The sequence below is a fragment of the Oreochromis aureus genome, linkage group 18, assembly GCF_013358895.1.
Source record: "Oreochromis aureus strain Israel breed Guangdong linkage group 18, ZZ_aureus, whole genome shotgun sequence".
Lineage (NCBI taxonomy): Eukaryota > Metazoa > Chordata > Actinopteri > Cichliformes > Cichlidae > Oreochromis > Oreochromis aureus.
In genome coordinates, this window is record NC_052959.1 from 11,190,976 (window position 1) to 11,217,020 (window position 26,045).

General features: G+C 42.6%; 2 protein-coding genes across 11 annotated transcripts in view; both read right to left on the reverse strand.

Moving 5' to 3' along the window:
* Positions 1–342: 342 nt before the first annotated feature.
* LOC116314208 (artemin) lies at positions 343–18,174 on the reverse strand. Its single transcript, XM_039601895.1, has 5 exons — positions 17,714–18,174; positions 16,758–17,088; positions 4,921–4,982; positions 2,814–3,024; positions 343–2,491 (listed from the first exon to the last, which is right to left on the reverse strand). The coding sequence occupies exons 2-5, from the start codon at positions 16,882–16,884 to the stop codon at positions 1,992–1,994; spliced, it is 900 nt and encodes a 299-aa protein (XP_039457829.1). The 5' UTR covers positions 16,885–17,088; positions 17,714–18,174; the 3' UTR covers positions 343–1,991.
* A 4,283-nt stretch (positions 18,175–22,457) lies between these two features.
* The window catches only part of st3gal3b (ST3 beta-galactoside alpha-2,3-sialyltransferase 3b), a 52,038-nt gene continuing 48,450 nt past the window's right edge, over positions 22,458–26,045 (reverse strand). For all 10 annotated transcript variants that reach the window (XM_039601819.1, XM_031732351.2, XM_031732378.2 and 7 more), the window contains one exon: positions 22,458–25,293. In XM_039601819.1, the coding sequence (XP_039457753.1) occupies positions 25,204–25,293 (90 nt within the window). In that variant the 3' untranslated portion in view covers positions 22,458–25,203. The remainder of the gene's footprint in view (positions 25,294–26,045) is intronic.

The window sequence follows — 26,045 nt, forward strand, 5'->3', positions numbered from 1 at the left end:
TGTGTTATTTGGTCTGTGCAGATAAATAAAGGCAGCGACATCACCGGCTTTACCTGTTCTGCTGAATAAAGAACAAGAAGTTTTTAAAGCAAACATCACCAGCTGGCAGACAGGTGGCAGGACAGCAAGTTTCTCCCACTTGAAAACGAGGACTGAAGTTCGCTTTTATTCTAGTCCAGCAGGTGGCGCTACAGGATAATTCATCAGCAAATTAAGTTGTGGCGTTAGTTCACAGCAGTAACCATTGTACGGATAACTGGACAGAATAGTCTGAATAATAGGTGTAACACTAACAAGATGTATATTATAAAAAACTTTATTCCCTTAGAGAATAATAACATACAAAAATAAAGGAAGCTTTATAATCATCATAATAACAACAATAATAATACTAATAAGGACAGAGCGACATAGTGAGAGTATGAATGAGAACTAAAAGTCACCTTCAAGGTCTTGTCGTCTAGATCAGGGATGCGCCAGTTCTAAAATTCTGGGTCGGAAACAATTTAACCGATAGCTGGTTCTGATATTTCTTTTTCAAACAAAGTTATTGCATTATAAAACATAACTTTCAGTTCATATCTTAGAGCATTTAGTCAGCACAAAATTGCTGGGACTGGTAGGACACAAAACATGGCCACTGGTAAATATGTTACTTGGTCAAAGGCTGACATCAGTCATCAAGGCTGGGGCTATTCTGACAACACATCGACAAACTGTCTGAAGTTGAGTGTTTGGCTCACTGGGATTACTTGTTCATACAATAACCTCAGTATTTAGTGTTTAAAACTGAGCATCCACCAATGTAACAGCAAAGGAAAAGTATAATGGATCCTCTTCACTATGCACTGTACATACAATACAGTATGCATTAAAGTTTAAATAACTATTTCCAACACAAAGCTGACCACAAAAACAGATATCTCACCAGACTCAATTATGTTAGATGCTCTCAAAGTAAACAAAATTAAATATTTATCAGTTCTTCCACATTGTTTCAATGTTGGTCCATTTTTGCCCAATATCTGTTAGTCTGGGATGAAACGTAAATAAGAATTTGACCTCTTGGATATTGTTATGTTTAATAGAAAAAAAATCAATAAACAGTTTTTAGAAATCCAGTCTACTTCTGCCTAGAAGAAACTGTTTAGCCAAAGTTTGACTTTGTTTTCTGGGTAAGTGTGAAAATCAGCATCTGGAAAAGAAAAATAATGTTGTACTGTATGCGAGCACAAGTAACTGTCGACATGGAAAGTGAATCTTGGCAATAAATAGATATTTATCTACAATATAGAGTTCATAAAAACAGCTCTCATATGAAGCCATAATAAATAAATAATAATTTATCCAAAATAAATATACTTTACTTTTATACAGTAATACATGAAGATGCATGGCATCCATTTGGCTGAGTTCACCTGAACATAGAAAAGACACAATGTAATGTCCCTGTCTGTGAGCGGGAAGAGAAGGAATCTTGTGGAAAGACCTGTTCTCACCGAGCACGAATGGTCTGAATGGAAACACAGCGTCAGTCCATTAACTGCAAATTTTCTTTACATCGCTTGAGCTTCAGCCTTCAGGTCTCGCCCATATGAAATCAAACACATGAGGAAGGTCTCTGTATATAATAACCAGGCTTCAGTATCCTGCATTAGTTACCGGTTATTCAGTTAAAAAGAATTCACTCTTCATGAGGGAACAGTATCCAGACTGGGGTTCCCTAATGACCTCCCCCTCAGTCTCTTGATTTGACCTTGGCCCTTAATGTCCAGCTGCGGCCAGCCCACTTCCTCTTCAGCAGGAAATGTATCAGGGAGGCAAACAAGTGGCCTCTATTGCTCTCTGTGTCTGTGTGAGATAGTGCCCCCATCTGGCCAAATCCTACACATGGGGCCTCACACACACAGAGACACACACACACACACACACTATCCAGCCAGAGGCTCTTGAGCTTTATCCATCCCGGGCACTTATCTGTTCCTCATAATTCAGCCCATACACATGCAGCTGGCGGCAGAGAGCGACTGGATGGTTCTCCACGTGGTCTTGGCATCCATGAACGATACCGGCTCGTAGCGGTCGGGCCGGCAGCAGGGGTGGCTGCTGACTTTGCGGGCGGTGCGTCGAGGCAGCGAGCCATTCTCCAGCAGTGCTTTCAGTGCCAGGTCATAGTTTGTTCTTTCGGCCTGGCAGGAGCCTACACAGAACTTAAAAAGGACGATTTCATCCGAATCAAATCCCAGTCCTAGGTCCCGAACCCTCATCTCTTTTTTCTCCACACGGCAGTGCCTGCTGCTTTGCTTCGGGGGTCTGTTTCTCCCCCTACCCTTTCTGTTCCCTGTTTCTGTCTCTTCTTCCTTTTCTTTCTTCTTCTTCTTTTTCTTCGATGATCCTTTGGGCTGAGGTTCTGTGGGGTCAGAGGAGCGTGGTGAGCGTCCCACCCAGCGACTGCTGGGATGGTCATCCACCTCATCCATTACAAAAGGGTCTGAAAGAGAAGGAAAGAAAGGACATGGTAGGCAGGGAGTGAACACCAGTTTACAGAATTATGAGCAGTGCGGTATATTTCTTAAATAATCTACAATCTCACGTCTGCATTTGAATATAAAATGACTTCACGTGTAAGTGTATTCGAAGGACTGAGACACAAAGCAGGCTCAGACCTTTCTCAACCATCTTTCCATTCTAGTACTGCTCGGTAAAGCTTATGTGCTATGACTTATATAGTAAATGGACTGCACATGTATATATAGAGAAAGCTTTTTAGTGTTATCAGTCACTCAAAAACACTTTCCCAAGAGCTTCAGTACCATAAAGAGGATGCCAAGTAGAGTAAGGGTCACTGTCTTCTTTCTGTTCCTTGTCCTCCACCATTTCAGGCAGCGTCACAGGAAGCTGTCTCTCCTCCTGGTTTCCCAGCAGGCCCACAGCGTGGCCTGACTCTGATCCCACACCAACACCACCTTTCATATGAGCTCCTTCCACCAGAGGCAGCAAAGCAATGAGCACCCACAGCAGCACCTAAGAAGACAGAGTATGTCAGTTGGTTCTTATTTGATATATATTCTTTTTCTAAAACATTAAACATAAAAAGATTTCCCTAAAATGTGTTATGTATAGTTAATAAAGTCCTCCGGTCTGGTCAGCTGGTTGTTGTGTTTGCAGCACTGCCAACAGGGAAAATGCAGAGTGCCCTCTGGTGGACAAACTATGCAAGGTCAACCCTCATAACATGGTTGAAGGTTCTTCTTCCAGCTGTTATTTACAGTTTATTTTTCATTTGTCAGTCAATATAAATACTGATACCAATAGACTGGTAACAATATCAACTTACAGACAATTCGGCTCTAATTGCCAGTACTCTCATTACCTCTGAAAGCAAAAGTCCCATGCATTCTCCATAGGGATTGTTGTGACTATCCAAAGCAGACTGAACAATGACTGTGCTCCTGTAAACCACGAGTCTGTTTTATCAACCTTATTTCAAGGAAAAACATTTTTAATTGCGATGTCGTGGAAAAGAACTACTTTACCCATAATTGTACGCTGAAAAAGCGACATCTCTGCTTGTGGAGGTCGTTCTTACTGTGGAAATGTTTAAACCAAGTGTGGGGAACTCCAGGCCTCAAGGGCCGGTGTCCTGCAGGTTTTAGATATCACCCTGATACCACCAACACACCTGAATCAAACGATTAGTTCATTACCAGGCCTCTGGAGAATTTCAAGACATGTCGAGGAGGTAATTTAGCTATTTAAATCAGCTGTGTTAGATCAAGGACGCATCTAAAACCTGCAGGACACCGGCCATTGAGACCTGGAGTTCCCCCACCGCTGGTTTAAACCGTGTGAACATCAGGTCACGCAAAACTTCAGAGACAATATGAGTGGTGATTTTTAGTAAGGAACGAAACACTGTACAATTTAGATATGTAGACTATACTTTACTACACACACACACACTACAAACTTCAGCACTATTACTGCACAACACTGAAATAAAAAAGGTATAAATACAAGAAGGTTGTAAATGGTCTGGCTTGTGAGATTTACAGTGCACTGTGTGATAAGTAGTTCTTTCACTATTATGATTCTGTCAGTTTTGCATCTTTGTCTTATTTATTTATTCATTCATTTCAAAAATAAAAATAAAATCATTTTATGGTCAAAAGTCACATTGAAGCTGGTTGGCATAGAACGTATAGGTGAAGTGATAATAATACTCAGTGTCACAGGCAACTTATTCACAGGCAACACTCGCTGGATCTATTGGTAAAACAAAACAGTCTATGTATAACAATTCTTTCATGTAGATAGTATAAGACATATAAAGGTTTCTAAGCTAGGCAAGTTTTCAGAGAAGTGTAATTACAAACAATTAGCAGTTAACACCAGAGGAATAGTTTGCCTAACAACAAAACTCAGCTTACAGGGAGCTTTACAGATATAAAACTGATAAAGATAATAAGATTCTACTCAGAAGAGCTTCTGAAACACACAGGATTTTTTTAATAAGCCCTTCAAAAGAGCTGCAGCAGCACTTTGTCTTAAGCCTGTTTCATCTTAAGTGATACTTAAGTCAAATAACTCTGCTTTATTTCCGCCTTGGATCAAGCTCCGTCCGCTGGCTTATCATTTAGCACCGAAAGCTTCGGTGCTGACAGGGCTTCATGAAAAGCTCATTTCTGAGTCTGGTGGGGATGGATTTCATTAACAATTTATACACGCACATAACTCTTCCTCTGGTTTATAGCGGTCTGCACAATCGAATTGAAAACTTATAAGGTGAGCTTATTTGCACAGAGGAGGATTTCATTTAAGTGAGTGTGGAAAAGATGGAGAACAGAAAGAAGGAGGTGAAGAGAAAACAGGCAGAAGTTGGAGGAGAGGTAAGTTTGAGTGTGCTTGCTGCTGACAAACCTTGCCCTTTGCAGAAGTAACGTCTTGTCTATCCGCCCTCCGAATCCTCCATCTGGTCCCACCTGGAAAGAAAGAGAGGGACAGAGGAATTTAAGAACAAGAACAAGGCTTCAATCTCCCAGCTTTCCTTCTCCTAGAACCTTTATGTTATCCTTTGAAAAGGATAACATAAACTAAAGGGACAACATGCGGGCGATATGGTGTGTATACATTCACAATTGTCCAGATACAGTAAAAGAAAACAGGCCCGTGGGCCCCTGAGCAAACCGACATGTCACATAAATCACGTCCTCAGTACATGAGGACAATGTTTTGGTTGCTGCTTCAGTAAGAGACTAGTGTGTGCTGCCAGTTACTGTGGCTAGTGTTGGCTTGTCTGTTCATACATCCATGCAAACAACCCCAGTCCGGCAACAAAAGCCAGCATCTGCAATTTACTTGTCAAAGGCATTCTTTAGGGTTATTCCTGTGGCAGAGGTACAAGCAGGGGGAACCAGGCATGGCAAGAGCACTTCACGGAGGTCCCAGACAAAAACCACAGAGATGCAGGACAGGTGATAAGAAGTGTCACGGATGCAGATGTTTATATATAGTACGTGCTGTGTGGAGGATTGTGCTGGCTGCGGAGCGCCTGCAACATGAGGTCATCAGGTTAAACTGTGGCCTCCCAAAAGGGGAACTCAGAGAACATCAGACTATCACAAAGTTGTAGGTGTTTCTTCCTTATATTGCTTTAGTACTTAAGAAAAACATCATTAAAACGCTAAACAAAGGCAGCCGGACACCAAAACAGGGGCTCACATTGCTTTGAAGCTTTAAAGATAACCAGTTCACAGGCTAAGCAAATAATTTGATTGGCTGGTGCACTGTGAACATGCATGTATGAACTATAAAATCTTTATATACACCTCAGCTGCCACTCTGAAAGTCCAGTGGAGCATCTTGGAATCACTTTCTTTGTCCAAATATTAGACCAGAACCCAAATATATCGTGAGCGTTGATTGAGATTGAGTGTTCATCCTTGATCTCAGAAACAGCCATCAACAACACTGTGTAATCACAAGGTCCATTAGTAGCCATTCTGGAGCGTTTGATCATATTACAGGATCTTCGTCAGCAGGTGCCCATTTATCATGGAATTGTTTATGTTCAAATTTCAGGAACATTTTGTCCAAATTAGATAAATGATGATGAATGGAAAAACAAGGACCTATATTAATTAGGATAAAAAATGCAGGTATGATTGATTTTTGATTACATTTCAATTAATAGAGGTTTAGGTTAGAATTAAGGATTGACATTTCTGTGTATTCCAAGGTGAGTGTTAAAAACATGAGGTAATTGGGGTTATAAAAATGAGGTAATCTGGGTTAGAAATATGAGGTAATCTGGGTTAGAAATGTGATGTAATCTGGGTTAAAAACATGAGGTAATCAATGTTAAAAATATGATGTAATCAAGGTTAAAAACATGAGGTAATCAATGTTAAAAAACATGATGTAATCAAGGTTAAAAACATGAGGTAATCAAGGTTAAATACATGATGTATTTAAGGTTAAATACATGAGGTAATCTAGGTTAAAAACATGAGATAATCAGGTGATGCTTAGTCTACAAGATGCCAAATCAGTGATTTTTATTTAAAAACCTAAAGACCACACTTTCCTTTCACTTTTCACTTTCATTTAGTCTTTGCCTTCTTTGTCTCTTTTGTATTTCTGCTTAAATTCATTTTTTCGCTTTGTGACTATTTGTAAATGAAATTTCCCCGCTTGCCTGCTAATAAATGAATTACTTCAGCGCGATGTATGCTTGACTTGTTTAAATCTGACATGAACATGTTTTTTTCTAAAACAGCACTCTGCCCACAATTACCTCCAACATCTTTGAAACCACATCTATCATCTCTGAGAGGCTTTGTGTAACTTTGGCACTGAACTACATACAGCAACACTGCACGCCCACTGTAGCGTATTCTAGCGTGTACCGTTCACGTCTCTATAGATCTCGCCGATATGCAGCGCACCATGTTTATTTAACAGTCACAAAGAATCCCAGCAGTTCTGTCTGTGCAGTGAGATGGAAGACTGACAAAAGGTTATGGATCACAGGTCCTGATAAGACCTGTTGGTGCATTTATGCAATCCTGCTTGTTCCAGCTGTGGTGATCCAGTCCAGGCAAAGTGAAGTTACACACACTGAGGGTTGGGCGAGGGAACAAGAGGACATTGAGAGACAAACTGATCGTAACTCAGCCAGAAAAACAGACACCGCCGCTGCGACATAAAGCCAAAGCGTTCCAGCTCCTGGGCTCTGTATCTCCGACTGTCTCTGAGCTGATTTAGAAATTATTTAGAAACTAACAGCAGTGTGAAGTGGGACACGGGGCTGCAGATCCTCACCGAGTCTCTGGAGAGGTGCCATTCTCAACCCCTAATGCCACAGCTGGGAGTGTTTAGCCCTTTTTAGATCAATGAGCTGGGAGTCTACATGGGCCTGTCTGCTGGTTCATTTCACGCCGGCTCTGTGGAGCTGTTTACAGCCCGACGCCTCCAGGCTTTTCAGAGATGAGATGGGTGGAGGAGTTGAGGGGTGGAGAGAGGAGGAAATAAGAAAGAGCACACCACTGAAGGTCCTGAAGAGCTGCAGACTGACACAAGCTTGCTGATATATACAGTATATGTGTGTGTGTTTAGACAGCTAAGCATATGTTTCTTCCTTGTTTGGCTGATTAAAGGCTTTGGTTTGTCCATCAGCCTGCATGTCTGCAGCAGAGAGTTCTTGTCACCTTCCATTTACATTGTTGCTTCTCAGCGGTGCGGTTGTTGTTCACAGTTAGTTAAGTGGGCAACCCCTCCAGAAGCAAGAGCAACCCACGAAGACAGAGCCAGTTAATACTCGCGGAGCTTACAGGACTGGAGTGCATAGCTACTCCAAATGGTGTTTAAGTGCTTGCACTGGGTGGATGTGGACTGTGTTCGGGGAATATTTATTTAAGATATAAGAAAAGATACCAGCTTGTAGAAAAGAGGACCCCAGTGTAAAACTAACATCAGTTAACTGAACTGAAGCAGGGAATAATTTGGGATAATTTGGGCCTTCATTTTATGAGCATCAAAAGATACAAACCACAAAAATGATGCAACACAGAAACATGCTTTTCTATTATATAAGAGTGCAATATGGGATTTATTTAGAGGAACACATCTAAAATTTGGTTTTAACAAAGCAACTGTATAAGCGTAGTCAGTAAAATGTCTCTCTTTAGATTTCACTTTTCTGTCTGAAAAAGTAAAGTTGATGATGGTTTTCTATCACATACAAACATGTTTAACAGAAGGTTTAAACAACCATCTTTTTTGAAACAGATAATAAAACCTAAAGAATCATTTAGGCCCCCCCCCCCCATCCTCATTTAAACATACTGTGCAGAATCTGCTGTTCTACTTACTGAGTCATAATCAGCCTCATTAGAGACATACCTCACACATCTGTCACACATTTGTCTCAAACACTGTTTTTTTCCTGAACTTTTCTGCAGCTATTCCCTACATTTCTAAGGCCGTATAAATATTACATTGATTTCCTGTCTATTACTCACAAAGATGTTTTACTGATCAGTGATCTGTGGGTTCACTGTATACTATTACAGACCTGAGCGTTACCCACAGAGCCTCCATAAACCTCTCACTATTGTAAAGAAAGAAAAAAGCTCCAAGCTCTCTGGCGTTTAGTCTCCCCACAAAACCCAAACGCCGATAATAACTTCCTATTAGAGTCGCTCTCTCTTCTGCTGTGTGAATGCTGGTAAAATGTTCTGACCTCCAGCTTTAACCTGTCACTACCACGGTGCCTGATTGCAGGAGCGAGGAGAAAAACAAGAGTACAGTAAATCACCGCTGGCTCAATAAAAGACACCTGCAGTGTAAGAGGAGAAAGAGGCTGAACACCAGGAGAGCCGCCTGATCACTACCAGACACCAAGAAATCTGGGGAGGTCCCCTCCAAAAGGTAGCATAATATCAGCTTGTGCCCCAAAGCTCCACATATATGCATCTAACCAGTGTGAACTTTACTTTAATCTTGCTTGTAACATGCTGTTGACAGGATTTTCATTTTTTTTTCATTAATCTGTCCAACAAGATGCTCCAGGGCGTTAAACAGTAAAAACTTGGGTTTTCTGGGACAAATTTGTAATTTGGGGCTACGTCTTAAACTCAGACATTAACGTGCCATTCTCCTGACTCTCACCCTCTACCCTTTGTTTCTCATTTTCACCCTTCTTATTAAAAGTTCACGCACATTAAATGTATTTTGCTCTTGATAAGTGTCCTTTCTTCCCCTTTACGACTAAACCAATTTCACTCTTCAGCGGTTAACGACAGCATGTTTAAACTATGTGAGGCGGCCATGAAGTCAAAAGGAGAAAAGGCCAGGAGGAGGAGGAAGAGGAGGAGGAGCAATAAAGAGAATGAGATAATAATGAACAAACGAGTAAGGAGAATTAAAAATAGACAATGGGTTACTTTCCAGGGGAAAGAAAAATTAGAAAAAGATAATTGAACCACTGAATGGGAGAAGTCTGAAAGCAAAGATAAGCGCGAACACAAGGAAGGCAAGGGAATGACAAAATGAGAGTGCAGAAAGGGAGCGCAGACTGAAGCCCGGTCAGCCTGTAATCCCATAATCCCTGGCAGGCAGGCAGGATGTAATTGCTCGTTAGTGCCAGTTTCCACTCCTTGGCCTGTCACTGCTGGAAAACCACAGAACAGCGCTAAAATGAGAAACAGATAGCAGGTCCCATGCCTCGGTTCAGATAGCCCCCCCCCCGAAACACACACATGTGTGCACGTACAGTCTCTCCGCCTGTTGGTCTTTTCTTGTAATCCTTTCCCTGCCACAGAAACATGAACTATTTTTGTTAATTTTTCACAGTTCCCACACACGCACACATACTTGAGGCCACACAGAGGAGGCCGGGATAATCAGAGGCGTGGACACCGCAGTGCCTGGAGGAGGATGTTGAGGAGTGAATCTGTATGACCTCAACCCCTGTCTGCATCTTTATAACTGAGCGACAAAATCTGAGCCCATAGGTGTCTGACAGTCTCTTACACAGGTAACAGCTTTCAGATATGGGTGGTACAGCGGTTTAGTACCGTCACTTCACAGCTAGAAGATCCGGTTTTCAATGTGCAGGTTGGAGTTTGTTTGTGCCTGCTTCCTCCAGCACATGTTGGGTTAATTCATGATTCTAAATTGGCTGCATGTGTGACTGCGAGTGTGAATGTTTGTCTCTCCGTGGTAGCCCTTCAACAGACGGGCAACCTGTACCAGGGTGTACTCTGCATTACACTCTGGGATAGGTTCCAGCTCTCTGCAACCCTGAGGTGGATAAACAGAAGAAAATGAACGGTTTAGAGTCTATTGTTATGTAATGAAATGATTTAATATACTTAAAAAGAGTAGCCTTTGATGTATTTATGATTTCTCCAGCCCCAGCGACCACTCGGCTTGCTAAAGACAGGTCCTAATTTCAGTCCCCCAATATTTTTCTTTGATAGTTGATAGGCCTGCTTCCTACATTCATCACGTGGACAGAAGCCTTATCGCCTTATGTGTAAACAGGCAGCTGTTTGCTTACATATTTGCCACATGAACTTAAGAGATACTGCTACAATGAGCTCTAATCTGGATCGAAAAGTAAAGAACAGAAAAGAAAATTCTTTACTCGAGCAGTTAAACACCACAGCCTGGACCTCATTAGACGTACCTATTGGCTGTCTAATAGTAAACCTGAGTGATAAGTGATTTACTTCACTGACCCTGCAGCTTTCTCTGAAGCGGAGCGAGGAAAATCCAGAGGAAAAAAAAGTGTTTAATGGTTTCTTGGTGGGATAAGTGGGATGAAGCACTTTTCATGGGGAGCAATGTGTTTGAAGTGGAACAGTTCTAGATTAACGCCCTCACACATTTAGGGTCAGGTTGCCAGAAAGAGTTACGGCAGACTGTCAAAGTGCTGGGATCATTGGGTCACCAAAAGCTTGGTAAAATACATTTTTCTGCGGGTCATAAAAGTGTCATCCACGACCAATGCGCTAACCTTGAGCGGCAGCCCTGATGGCTTTATTGCAACTGAGTTAGAGAGAGAGAGAGAGAGAGAGAACGCTGTCGTCATTTGAATGGCCAAAGCCACCTGACTCCACGAATGGAAACATGTTCTCAATGAAGCAGAAAGCTGAGGCTGTAACAGAGCCAACGGAGAGGAAATTATCAGACGTATTGTGTGACTAAGCAAGCAAAAATGTAAAGTGACCACATTGCAGCGGTGTGAAATTTCAGAAATGCAAATCAGACTCTTCCATTTGTTCTTACACGTCTTGCATGCCTTATATAGACCTTACTAATTACACCTTCTTTGAGAAATTCGTCATACAATGGACGTTTGATGTTTCTGTTGATTGTATGTTTGCATAAATCTGTCAGTTACATTTCATTATGAGGGGAAAAAAGCACATTGATTTGTTAAACTGGTTTAAAGCCTCCAAGAGTCAGAAGTACAGTAATACCTACTGATATGTTAGGAAAAAGTCGAAAGATTTGGTTTAACAAAAAAAAAACTATTCACGATAATTTTAATACTATGTATCATCAGTGTTTGCAGATATCTGTATGTGCTGCAAAAAGGCTCTGAGATATGAGGTTTTGATCCATTATTATCTGCTGCTGCACATGTCCCAGTCTATGAATTATGGCGGATGTTGTCACATCCTACACTACTCAATATTTTTGTAGTGAAAAGGGATCAGACGTCAGCGTGTAATGTGTAAAGGGTTCATTCACAGTGACAAACCTTCAGAAAATGATCTGAAGGTTCGATAGTTCAGCTAAGCAACAGAGAGGCTATTTTAGCTTTGTTAAGCTAACCGCGCTGAATAAAGCTTTTTATTTGCAAGTGGCGGGAAAATGTCCAGCATTCACTCTTACTTTAGTTCAGTTTTGTTCTCATCACCTGAAGGAAATGTCTGCTACTTTAGAAGCTAACTGTTTCAATGAATTCACCCTTTAGTTGCTAACTTTGCAGGACACAAACACAACTGAACGAATGCTAATGTTTGTCCAAATCTGTTGCTTTGTCGCTCACACAACTGGTTTCCCAATCAGCCCAAAATAATCAATAATAGAGTAATTTAAAATCTATGTGATTATTTTCTGATAGCTTGTGTTTGACACTGCTTGTATCTGTTGCTAAATTTTAGATGTTAAAGTGGCGAATACCTTGCTAAAATTAGCAGGAGAGCTAGAAAAACTCGAGCCTGCAGTAGGTTTCCGGTATAATGAGCATATAAACCTTCTAGATTTTTCCACATCAGCTGGAATTTAGTACCACCGCCTCTAGACAAGATTAAGTGTGCAGGGTCACTGGAAAGTTTAGCTAAAGTGTAGTTATCGCTAATTATCCACGCAGAAACCCACAATGCATCAGACCTGTAAGCGTCTTGCGACCCGATCAGGTAAATTAGACGGGACACCACCTTTCTCGGCGCACCGCCTGCTTTCCCATGAGTTAAAGACAGCAACAGCTGATGCGACACATCTGTGTCCTCACCGTCTCGCTTCCCTTCACTTTGCTTCTCACTAAAGCTGTTTCCCAGTGTCCCTGACCCTAATAACCCAAATTCCTGCCTGATTAAGTTGGTTTTAAAAGGAAGCCACACAGAGAGCCGTTGGTTGAGCCTCACCTTAAATGGGAACACATTTTAGCTATGCTGGAGCGATGATCGGAGGATAGGATTTCACTTTCCGGTGTTTGTGAGGACGGCAGCGCTTAAAAGGCCGCAGAAAGGACAGCGGGGGAGAACAGAGAGGGATGGACAGGAATAGATAGAAAACACACACGCACACGCACACATGCATAAACTCCTTTTTCCCCCCTGCCAAAACACTGTAAAGCTTATATTTCCAGGAAAAACTGGCAGTGCAAATCACACACACATGCACACACCCACTCTGAAATTTCTTCTCCCACAATCCCCCCCCTCCACCACCCTTGCAACCTTTTCTTGTTCCAATCTCATGTTGTTATTTCTTCAAATTAAGCCCACACTGTGCCTGAGAATAGCTCTCAGAAAAGTGGTTATAAGTGACACACACTCTCTCTCTTTCTTTCTCTCTCACACACACACACACACACACACACACACACACACACACACACACACACACACACACACACGCATGTGCGCGTACACACACACAAACGCAGGTCATTATTAGTGTGTCTTGGGTCTGGTTGAAGCAGCGCTCTCCAAAGTGTTTCCGTGTCACCCTCTCTCACCCCAGACAGGCTGGCTCTAATGACCTGGCCTGATAGTTCAAAGCGGCCCTCAGACGCTATGATTAATGAATCTGACCTGCTAATTTCAGAAGAATACAGCTTATTGTATCAAAAAGCGCTCTCAGAGACACAAACATGGCGCTGGGCTAGTTAACATTCTTCAGTATTTGGAGAAAAAGTTGTTTTAAGGGGGAGATTTTACGATAAGCACAGAGGTTAAGCTTTATGTTTCATCAGCGGCTCCAAACGTATTAACTTTTGCTTTGTTCTAAATAATTTAAAGTGTTTGAACTTGAAAAAAGCCAAAGTGCTCGACAACAAGAAAACAATCCGAGATCACAGAAAGGAGTAATTCCCCCTGCGTAGTTACACGAGATTGTCCAGCGCTACGAAAGCAGGGACACAGAAAACAGAAGTAGCATGGGAAGCATTTGTCTGAAGGAATACATCTAACAAATTGAAATTCCTTTATGTCAGATCATGCCTCCTTCAATTTGCCCTGAAGGAATCACTGTGGTTCGCTGCGTACTCTAAGCACTTCCAGATTGAAGTTGCCCTGTGGCACTTCACGTTGCATAATCAATCTCTCTCCCTGCGCTCTCTCCATTAGTGCTGGGACAAAACAGCCAGAGTAACGTTACACACACTGAAGCAGAGGCGCAGACGAAGACAAGCCTCCCTGCGCAGAGCACGCATCCATCTTTTACTGACGGATGTCCATTAATCTGAAAAGATTGTGGTCTGGTGTATTGCTTGAATATTGCACTGCATCAGTGTTGCTGTGGAACGAATAAAATGCTTTAATCTGAAGTCAGTCAGATTAATGTGCTCAGTGAACAATGAGTAGGTTTCACTGTTTGTGATGGGAATCGGCTTTTTTATTCTTAAAAGCACAAGGCTCTGGGCTTTATCTACTTTTTAATCTCTCGTGTTGTCAATATGACTAATCCAGGAAATATACAGCAACACATTATCAGACGATTAGGCGTAAAAGGTATTTGGTCATAGTTTAATTACTTTGCAATCACGTTTCTTTTTAAATTCCCACGACAGACGTACAACGTGAGTTCTTATTTGGAGGCATTTACTTTTTAACCTTTGACTTGAAGGCATACAAAAAATTCTAATCATCTAATAGTTCAGTGGCTTGGTGAGTAAACTTTACTGAATTTCACCAAATCTATCATTAATTTGATAACAAACAGTGTTACGTCATCCTCATGATGCCCTTCTGAAAGGTAAACATGAGTGTCAGTTTTCTATCAGTCGTTCCAATCTGAGCAGCTCGATTTAAAGCACGCATGCTGTAATGAAAGATTTATTTTCAAACAAACTGAACTTATGAGAAGCAGGATGTTCAGAATAACCTCTATGTGCTGATGGATGCTGTTCCAATGATCAATATTTAATAAATATTAGTTATTTGGGCTGAATTGTTGAGTTCTCATCTGCTTTAAAGCTTGCTTTAAAGTTAACAGGTTTTGCCTGGTGAGACAAATGTGTGATGTTAAAAATTGTCAGTATGATCAGTTTATAAGTTTTATGGTTACTTTGTTTAAAGTCCCCCCCTTAAAACAACTCTGCTCTAAACTTTGTGGGACTTTTTTTTGTCTAAACCTTCAGAAGTGACTGAATGTTCCCCCTACCTTCTGCTGTTTTCATCACTTCATTCCCCTTGATTGTCAGGAGAAGCAGAGGTTATGTTTTTTTTGGCAAATCTGAGAGATGCAATCTTGCTTTAAAGAAAAAAAAAGATATGAGTGTTTTTATCCTCAATATGTCCCAGAATATTAAATTAAACACACCACGTAATAACTGAGGTATCAGGCCCTGCGTATGAAGGCTTAGTGAGTAATAAAACCAGAGGGGAAGACAAATAGTGTCATAGCGGATCCAAGTCTATCAACGAGGATGCTTTTATTTAAATTAACTCGTGTTTTAGTTTTGATTATGAGAGTTTGAGTGGCTCCTCTGTGACCCCGGCTGGCGTCAGATTAAGAAAGAGTTAACACCGTAACACCAACAAACGCCACGCTAACTCTTGCAAAAGCCACATGCCAGTTAAAACAAGCCAGACCACACATCAGCAGGCTGCTGGTAAAGAGAACATGCCGGCCGGCTGTACCTGACCCTCAGCGGGGCCACTGACCCCCGTGACCTTTGACTGGAGGAAGTGAAAGCTGTGGCAGCGTGACGGGGGAGTGTGAGATGCCTGAAGCGGAGGCCATACCCTCAGGTTCCTCCTGAGAACAAACTGGAGATTTTAAAACAATCCAGAGTAAAGTAAAAACAAGGCCGCTTCAACGGCATGACAAGTTTTCACAGGCTTTACAGAAATTCAGCGAGCGACGCCTGCTGGGGACGTGCGACATGTCTCAGGTGATGCCAAAGCGCCTGGACACAGAGATTCATCGAGTGCTGAGATGAGAAAAATGGAGAAAACAGTGCTGACTCTCTCAGTGGCTCTGAACATCAGAGGCCCGCCTCCCTCCAAATGGGCCTCATCAGCGTGTGTGAGTGTGTGTGAGAGAGACATTGTATGTATATGACTGAATGAGTCACAGGGTCATTGAGTCAGAGAGTAAGCATGAAAGTTCATGTACAAATGTGTGAGTCAGTTAGTCATCATCAAGCTTTCTTTTCACATCTTTGAGCAGACAAATCTTGACATTTCAGGAGGGAAATCACCGGATGCTGAAAGTCTGAATGCAATGAACGAGAAGAATACAGATTAAAGTTGAAATAGATCCAGAAACACAGCGGTAAAGCCAGAGTGATCAACACGAAATACCCTGAATGTCACAACACCTGAAGCTTAAAGACTTCATCTGGCCATGATCCCCTCAAAGCCTCTGGAAAGTTGGAGAACACACGCATCTGTATGCCTCTCTCTCTATCTCTCTCTCTTTCTGTCTCTGTATGTGCGTAATCAGCACTTTGATATTTAGATTTGCAGCCCACCACAGAAGGGGATCACACTGGAAGACTTCTGACTGCCGCTGTCCTCTCTTTGAGAATACACACACACCTATAAAACCACAGCTCCTTTGATTTATATTTTTCCGCAGTTCCGAGGCCCCCCTTCCCCTTCTGGCACCTTGTAAACACTTCTGACTATAACTCATATAACTTAACTTTATAAGCACCACAGGAACAAACACATCCACTACCCTCCTACGAGACTGCGTTTCATTAATGCCCTCTCAATAAACAGTGAATGAAGCCCAGCTCTGAATCCAGGTCACAGTGATCCTGAGAGTCAGAGGAGTCCAAAGCAGCTGGCAGGTGCGTGAGGGGAAGTTTGAGAGCGGCTGAGGTGAAAGCAAATCAAACATCAAACGATCATTTCAGTGTTGTCACAGCAAACACGAAGACAAGAGGCCCTTTTACTGCTTTTACAACAAGCATAAAGATATTAGCACCATCACTCTAAACGGCTGTGACAAAGTCTTAAATCACTTCTCGAGCAACTTTGCACGGTCCCTGAATGGCGCCTTACCAGCTCTCCTGCGCGCGTCCTGCTCCGCACCGCAGAGGACAGGGAAGCCGCTTCTTCTTCTTCTCCTTCTTCCGCGCTGGGTGCAGCAGCTCATGTTTTTGGCAATCCATACGCTACGATGCGTCATGTTTTGTAACGTGCTGTCACGGCTTGTAAATGTTCAGAGCAGACCGTCTGCTCCGGTGCTGAAGCAGACATAAAGAATCCATCTAAAAACGTCTCAGCTTCAAGGCGAGAAGCGCCTCCTCCTCCTCCTTTATGTGGGGCCAAAAATGCTTTTTTTTTTCTATGGCCGGAGTCCTGTCACGGCTTCTTGTAGAGTCTCAGCACCCTGAACAAGAACAGAGACAGTGGATGGTAAATACACAGTAATAACCAGTGAGTTAAGTTAGTTCATTGCGTTTTATATGGCTCTCAAGTCTGATTGAACTATGGAATCAAATATAACCAAAGGATGGGGCAGTTTCCCATCTTTTTGTTACCATTATTTTGTTACTCTGTATTATTTGTGATGGGTTTTTAAAAAAAAAAACAAAAACAAAAAACTTTTTTCAAACTTCAAGATATTTATTTCTACAAAAAAGTCCTCTCCAAAATATCTGAAGCGGTTTAAAGGAAACGATATTCTGGTCTGAAATGCGAGACCGAATGACTTGTCAAGAAAGACATTTTGCAGGCGGTTACAGCTACCCAGGACGAAGAAAATAAACCTCTACAGCTAACTGGTGTTGGCAGGTTACTGCCTATATAAAATTTAATTAGCGGGGAGTTTGTTTGCGGTGACACAAACAATTCAACGCGGAGAAAGAGAAAGCAAGGAGAGTCGGTCAAACAGTCAGGAGTGCAAGAAATGTTTGCCCTCAATCTGCTTCTTGTACTACGTCTCCGCTGACACGTCAAACCAACGTTTAATGAAATGAAGCCAGTTTTTCCAGGCATGACTCTCCGCTTCTTACCTCTAGTAACCTGTTCGGTCTTGTCTCCAAACAGCTCGTATGGTTAATGACTATATAAGTTTTCAAAGCACGCTTTGCGTCTCTTTTGACAAAACGTCCGAGAATAGACTGTGCGGTCACAGTTTGGTTAAAAAAAATCACACGGAAAGCCCTTTTGTCTTCTTTTTGTGGATCTTTTGGCTTTGGGTTGATTTGAAATTTGAAGTTCAAACGGAGAAAACCTCTCCTCTGTCGGTCAAAATATCTGACTTCAAAATAAAAAGAAAAAAATCCATGCGTCACGCCTTTACGCAGCAATAGTCCGCGTCTCCAAAAAGCGCATATCTTGTTTTTTCTCTTGGTAAAAGCTCTTCTACTCAGGACTCAGGTATCCATTTATCAGAGCTGTGTCCTCTCCACAAATGTACTACGCGGCTACTTTACAATGTCTACAATAGCCTGCTGGACTGGAGGCTATGCGTAAAAACAGCGCGCCGCTCCCCCTGTCAGAGACTTTGTGAAACTGGAGCGCAGTGGCGGCTGCACAAAGTGCTCTGAGTTTTGTTCCTCATCTGCATGGCTCAGATGTCTTTTTGTTCCTGCGCTGGGAGCAGGGAGGGAGGGAGGGGGAGTGGGGGAGACTGTCATATGGGATGGTCATGGAGCGTTTCTGGAAAACTGTTCCAGTGGAAGAATCCGGGAAGATTCTTGGCCTTCATTGTTTACACACCGGGACTGATAAATGTTGAGAGTTTCAGTATATCCCACGTGAATGCGCACACTGAGACATGCATAGGTGAATTGTGATACAGTAGATCCACAGGGCCCCATTTGGGACCCCAAATGACAGTTGGCCGAAAGACGTTGGTCACTGCCCTGCACTATTTCTGCATCCCTTGTTGGGTCCTTTCCCTGACCCTTTGTGCCTCTGTAGTCTTCTGTCATCTTTCCATGCACACATGCACCCACGGGACGTCATTATGTACACGCACTCACTCATGCCCTCAGATGTTAAATGTCCTACCGTGGCCTGGGCTTGTCATTTGAAGGATGGGCAAAAGGACTGCGCGTGACACTACCCAGACCCCTGATCACTGCAATCCAAACCAAGCACCTTTCCCACTCCTTCTCCATCCTATATGGTTTATCCCATTCTTCTCTGTTACCCCACCCCACCCCACCCACCCACCCACCTTCACACGAAAAGGCCCTCAAGCAGAGGCACTCCCTGCAGGGCAAACACTGAGGCCCGCCGAGCACAAAGACTGGGTAAATAGCTGTCCTCTGCAGGCCCACTCTGCTGAGGCAGAGACAAATGCAGGGAGGTTCCCTGGTCTATGCCACAGTACTATTAATAGTAGCAACCAACAAGGCAACAAAGCGCACAGCTGAGGTGCCTGACATGCAGGAATGTACCATCAGATAAGAAAGATGAGCTCAGTAACAACAGGAGGGAAGGTAGACCCGCCAGGATCATAAAATTCTGGAATATTTGGGACTTACTGATGAATCAAAGATGTCAAAACAAGCGTTTAGAGATGTCAAAACTGAACTTTGTTTGATTCCTTAAATATGCCTGAAGCAGTTTTCACACATATCATCTCGATCTGCCAAATAATGTAAGTTTCCCTCCTTGGTAGAGCCAGGCACCACTTCAAATGAGGCAGCAAGCAGGTGGCAGTTTGAGCAGAGGGCACGACAAATCCAAGTGTGTCTAACGAGTGTGTCCACATCATCCATCACTGTGAGCCATGGCGATGAACTTGTTCAGTATTGTTAAAGGGAATTACAGCATGACACTGTTTGTACACCTACAGTTAAACCCCATGCAAGCAAAACACACACATTTCCAGGCCATACAAACACAAACACACACGCAGGCTCTGGATTACTGCAGACCTCCTCCTTCTCCCCCTGTCTGGCAAGCCATAACGTGGCCACTGTTGTGGTTTTAATGGAATTTTTCATTTCCTATGTTACAGTATAAAACTGAATTTACGAGGACGATATTTTTTTTTATATCAAAGTGTTTCTGGTGTGTCAAGTGAACCCAGATCGTTTGCTGACCAAACATGCAGCCTTGTCCTTTTGGGATGAGCTGCTGGGTCCACTCACATTCAGGACCAGATGTGCCAAGCCAAAAAGTGATTGCATGTATTTCAACTACCGCAAATGGCTTGTTGACCTATAATTTCAACTCATTTTGAGCAAGAAAGATCATTCTGAGTACAAGGTAACAGCTGGAATAAATTTTTGGAGACATCAATTTTATATATCCTTTATTTATGCAGGTAAAATAAGTGTCATTGACATTAAAATGTCTTTTTTAAGAGAGATCTGGCCAAGAGAGAAGCAGTAATTGCAACTAACAGTTCTATCGAGGTATTGGACTGGATTGATTGTAATGTAGGTCATAGAGATACTTGCAAAACAGGTCATTTCTTTATTTTATATATAATCCCTTCTTAATTCCTGCTGACTGCAGTCTACTTAGCAATATAAGCAAAGGTATTACACATAGAAAACACAGAGAAGCATTGGAAATCACTTTTTGGGAGACAGAGGGGAGAGAGAAGAGTGCTCTCTGGCTGTCATGTGAAGGAGACTCGAAGGATATTTTTGTATTCTCTCCAACGTTTCTCTGGTCTCTTCTGGAGGCACAGGTCACTGCCCCTATTGACCATCTTTGCTGTAGCCCATTTGTCCTTTCTTCATCCAAAAGGTGACTCTCTTTTCTTTGGCCTCTTCCCACTTTTAAATTTGTTTTCACTTTTCAAGTGGGATCTCCTCTCTTCCAGTACACTGACTTTAAAGCCCCCAGGCCACACGTGCGAGAGAGAGAGCACAATGAAGCTCCGAGAGCAGTAAAACAGCGGACTGCACAGCACCCCGTTTCCACATTAGCTCAACAAGTGAACACACGGCGCTGATAAATCTCCAGTAATTACCGCCTCAGCCGAGCATTTCAAAGTTGCATTCCTGCAGGCGTCCTCCAGATTTGTTGTATCATTGTTCATACAAACAAATCATAAAGCAAAGCGTCGGCATGTGGCTTGATTGGGGCTGCTATTACGTGGATGGATGGATGGAGCGTGCGCAGAGTAAACAGCGGTGAAACTTCACAGTGTCACTCTGGCTTCAGTTCTATCTCCCGGAGGCACAGCTGAAGGGATGAGCTAAGGAATCAAATCAATCAATAGTCAAACGTCTACGCACACAAGGTTTTGTTTATTGCTTTGGATAATCAAGAATCGGGCCAGGAAATACTACATATAATATATATATTTTTCCTCTGGGCATAAAATATGCATTAAATTATATACATATATATCTTTCTATCCATAATCCAATACGTGTCAACTTTCTGATGATCTAGAATGAGCCACAGCAGAGGACAAGTTCAGATGCCGACGGGACAAGAAGGCACATCCATCTGCATTACAGGAGCATGACAGGCCCTGTAGGTGTGTCAGATCCACAGACAAAGGTAAACGACACTGTGTGGGACGCAGTGCGGAGAAGGGAATTTTCATCTCAGCTGACCCGGCATTGGCTAAACAGAGCAGGGGAAGAGAGAAACGGGTGTCTGAATGGGTGTTTTCACCCTCTCCAACTTTCTTTCTTTCTTTTTTTTTTTTTTTTTTACGAGGAGTTTGAATTTCAGGCTCGGAGGTCGTGGCCTCTCTGTTCCAAGCCTTTAGAGAGGAGGTGGGGCCAGGGGGAACCTGTCGCTCAGAATAAAAAGCCCGTCGGCTGAAGAGGTGCAGGCCTGCTCATAGCCCAGTCTGCCGGACCTGCGAGAGCAACCGCCTCCAGCCAGCCGGGCCGGCCAGCTGCCTCGGGGAGATCCCAGGTGGCAAATATTCCCCTTGCTGCAGGGAGGGAGAGAGCACTCGATCCCACCCTCGTGGAGGTCAGGAAATTTGTCGAGTCAGGGTAGCTCGAGTTCTGCGGTTGCGGTGACCAGTGAGGCGTGACTTATTTGTGTGTGTGGAAGGGGGGGGGGGGGGCAAGTTTCTGGCACCCCGTTAACAGCAGGATGGGATGGGACGCTGTGGAGGCGCTTTAAAGGCCCTCGGCGTCTTGTCTTCCTTCACCTCACAGCTGTGGTTTATGATCACGTTTGCAGGGAAGTGAAAGTTTGTGCGCTGCAGCTGAATACTGCCGTGTATTTATTGTGTGTCTCAAATGAGTCCCTCATGACTTCCAGTGAAATTTGATCCCTGTTAGCAACGAGCAGGTGAAGAGGGAGAAGTGAACAGCGCAGCAGAGCACAAAATGGGAAACGAGTAACAGAGGGAGTGAGACAAACACACAAGAGAAAAAGGAGAGTGAATTAGAGAGGAAGCCTGGTCGCTGGAGGATTGAAAAATGATTTCCCCTGGCTCTGCAGGTTGGAGATACAGAGCACAAATCAGCGGAGGAAATCCCCTTCTCCGCACTGCTCCATCCCATCCCTCCTTCATCTCCACTGGGTTTCCTGCACTCTGTATCCCCTGAAACGGGAGGAGGCAGACAGTGTTCCAACCTGCTGCACATTTCATGAGGACTGCTCCACTATCAGCATGCCAGACTAAGACACCAAGGGCCACAGCGCTGACATATTTGAGCCCAGAGCTGCCACTTTGTGATAAAAGCTAGATTAAAAGCAGAAGGCGGATCAACCACATCAAATTAATTTCCTGCACAAACAATCAGTTTGGACACTCATGCATGTCTCCAATAAGGCCATTTACAATAAAATGAAAAGACCACACGCACAAAGTTCCATTACAAACCTTTTTATTAGGCAACAGAAAGCCTTCTGTAACTGTGTATATATATATTTATATATATATAAAAAGAATTATTAACACGTTCAATCACTTTGACCTCCTGTTGATGCTTCAAAATAAAAGATTTATAAATACCACAAACAACAAAAGCAAATACATTCGGCTTTATTTTGAACAGATTAGAAGAAAAGAAAAAGGCGATTTGGATGTAACATGTGAACTTATCCAGCATTCATTAAAAAATAAAAATTAAAAACCTAAAAAGTAAGACAGAAATGGGCTCCTCTCCAATTAAGGATCTGCTCAGACTCGTTAGCTCTGAAGACTATACTGGTAGTTTTCTGTGTTTTAGGGTTCAAACAGCAAATATTTGATTTTTTTTTTTAAATCATAGTTTTCAAATGATTTAACCTAAGTAGCCATCTTGTTTATTAAAATACAATATACACATCACTTTCCCCTAAAACATAAAAAAAAACCCAAAACAGTATAGGGCTTCAACTTTCACTTGGATTGTATACAATGTACATACAGTACATACATGAAGTGGACCGGTCCCAAACCCCAGGAATGAGACCTGTCCTGACCCAGAGCTGGAGCTGCGCCTACATACTGGAATCAGCTGCCTTTGTTCTCTTTCACAGCAGTCACACTCCTCGCTACAGCTTCCAGGTGATGAGGTGTAAGGCACTGACAGCGCCTCATGATAGTGCAATGCTCAGATGTTCCCTGTACCTTTTGCTCTCAGAAAAAGTCCCAAACAGAGCCCAGTTTTACAAAAAAGAAAAAAAAGTATCCATTTTCAAACCCAGGAGAACCATTCTGAAAGGGACTGGGCATGACATGACGATGCATGACCCTGGCAGCATGTGGAAACTAATGAGCATGAAGGAAACAAAAAGAGCAATGCATCGTGTGTGTGTATACAATCTACACTTCCAAAAGAAGAGTTAAAAAGACAGAAAATTGGAGAAAACCCTATTCACAAAAAAACGTAAAGCAGTTTTTAAAATGCACCATCACCATATAAAGCTGATTATCGCATTCATATAACACGATGAACATATGCATCTTCTCGCTCTCCCTCACTGTTTGAAGGAGAGTGTGTGTGTGTGTGTGTGTGTGTGTGTGTGTGTGTGTGTGTGTGTGTGTGTGTGTGTGTGTGTGTGAGATCACGAATATGTTCAATGTTAAAATACAGAGAAGCCTGTAACAGGATCTCCATGTGAGAAGTGCAAAGGCCTCAGCAGCACATGAATTTCAAACTGAAGGTGGCATTTATCACCTGTGGAATTTTTTTTTCTTTCTTAACGCCCGCCGTCACAGAAGGTCACATGTGTTGTGTTAACAAACGCTGCGTAAAACAAAGAAAATGAAGAGGTGCAGACATTTAACACCCATCCAGTTTCAAGCAGATTCAGCCGCATGACTACTTCTGCCATAAGCCTAGATGATGCTGCAGTCTCTGGGGAAGCACATGGTGCTGAAGTTTAAAGCACAAATGCAAAATTTTGTTTAGAACAGAAAGCAGGCCTGCCTGTGACCAAAACACTGGGACTTTGGAACAAAATAAATAAACAAAAACCAATAACATATATTCCACAAAAAGAGTTCATCATTTAGTGAAGAACAAAACCTCTGCAGCAACAGGAGGATGGAAAAGGGATGCCATAAAACACCCTGGATCACTTTAGGTCTCTGACATGAACAAAGATAGGATTAAGTAAGAGGAGATTGCAGTGTCTTAAGTTTTACTTTCTCTCTTACAGGGTTCAACTTTAAAAACTACAAAAGACAGCATCTTTATTGAAAAAAAGAAGATGTAGAGTTTTAAAATACCTCAAATAAACTTCAATTTTAAATACCTCAAAGACCTTTAGTCTTGATTAGTATTTAGCTTTTTGGTGGCTTCTTACCTGATGCAAACAGCATGGGGAGCCGCAAGCTTATATTAGTGTGTCAAAGTAACACCAGTCTTTGTGACAGGTGGGGATGTCAGAGATCATCTGGTGGAGCAAGTGTTAGTTTTTAAGTCAGGACAGAATTGGGGGGGGAATGAATGAATGAAGTAGTGACTGACGAGGATCAGGGCAGCTGCTGCAGCTTTTTAAAAAGCACAGTAAAAATTATTTTTGATATTTACAATGAGGAGCAAGAATACATTCAGGCAGCAGAAGGAGAGGGGGGTGGCCTCTTCTCTGTACGAGGTACATTTGGCACTGCTAATATTTAACCCATCCCCACATTCTGTTACAGTCCTTCTCCATCCCTTTGTCTTCTGTCTCTTCACCAGACTGACCGGAATGTCAAGCTAAACTCTGACTTTTGTGGGTCACAAAGTGTCACCTCTGCTCTTACTGTTCATTCATGTAATACTCAGGGCTTTGAAGTGGTAAACACTGCAGTGTGGGGCCGGCGGAGCGTTCCTGCGAATGTCTTTTGATAAGACGCAAAACTACGCAGATCCAGTGCTCCCCCATGCTTGTTTCCCCCCGCTTCAATCAGCAGCAGTCTTTGGTTCAGAAGGCACATGTGTGTGCGCGTCTCTCCACAGAATCCCTCCTGTATTTTATTCTTTTTTTTTTAATATCCTTTGATATAAAAACCCCGGCAGTGTGCAGGCCACCTGGACTCCAAGGGTTTTTTTTTTCCTTCTTCAAAAAGTCAATCCATTTCCCAGCTTCCTGCTAGTAGTCTTTTGGGAATGGCGGAGGGAGACTGTGGGCGGGTGTAAACTTAGATACCATTGGTCAGATCTTTGATGACGTTTGCCTTCACCAGCTTACGAAGGAACTCCTTTTCCTTGGATATGTTGTGTGTCCATGACTGCAGGATAATCAAAGGAAAGGACATATTCAGAAAGATACAACATCACAGATGAAGCACGAGGATAAGTGGTGGGAGGAGGCATATTAAACAGCACATTTTCCAACAGCGCCAGACAAAACTGTATGTTAAGTTTAGGGTTACTATATCCCCAGTGTCTATACATGTGGGTGTTCAAGTGTACAACAATGGAGCATGTGTTAAGCCATGGTGGTCAGTCTTCTGTCCTGCTGTGCTATAAGAATTCAGTCCAGTGGGATAGTTAGGGATAAAAGGAGAAGGAATAGACAGAGGGCAGATCAAGGAGGCACAGGGTGGAGGAAGAGACATATGAGAAAGAATGAAAAAAAGTGGAGAGCTTCAAGACGCTCTTATAAGGTCTGGCTGTGTGTCTGTCTGGGTCAAGCCTCCTACATTTACATGATGGGAAACACCACGGCCTGAAAGAACAATAAGCTGCAGTTTTCACAGAAGTCAACAGCAAAATTACAATGACATTTAAAATACAATAACAACAATAACGACCTGCTGGCAACCACTGGTTGGGAGAGAAAACTGCGTATTCTGCAACTAGTTGGCGAGTATTTACTTAAGGTTACGTGCAATCGCTATTAAAAAGGTCCACGATGAAAAGCTCCTTCTAGCTGCTTTGTTCACTAGCAGATTTACATCTAATTACATCTAATATGTAATCCAGCATGTAAGCACTCGAGACAGTTTCCTCTATTTGCTTTTAGGTTCCACTCTGGGTG

Bases quoted from the DNA above. Each gene is read 5' to 3' on its own strand.
- LOC116314208 (XM_039601895.1), bottom strand. From the start codon at position 16,884: ATGACGCATCGTAGCGTATGGATTGCCAAAAACATGAGCTGCTGCACC. The intron at 4,983-16,757 runs GTAAGGCGCCAT...CTTTCTTTCCAG, and splicing joins GGACGCGCGCAGGAGAGCTG to GTGGGACCAGATGGAGGATT. The intron at 2,492-2,813 runs GTACTGAAGCTC...CTTCTCTTTCAG, and splicing joins TACTTGGCATCCTCTTTATG to ACCCTTTTGTAATGGATGAG.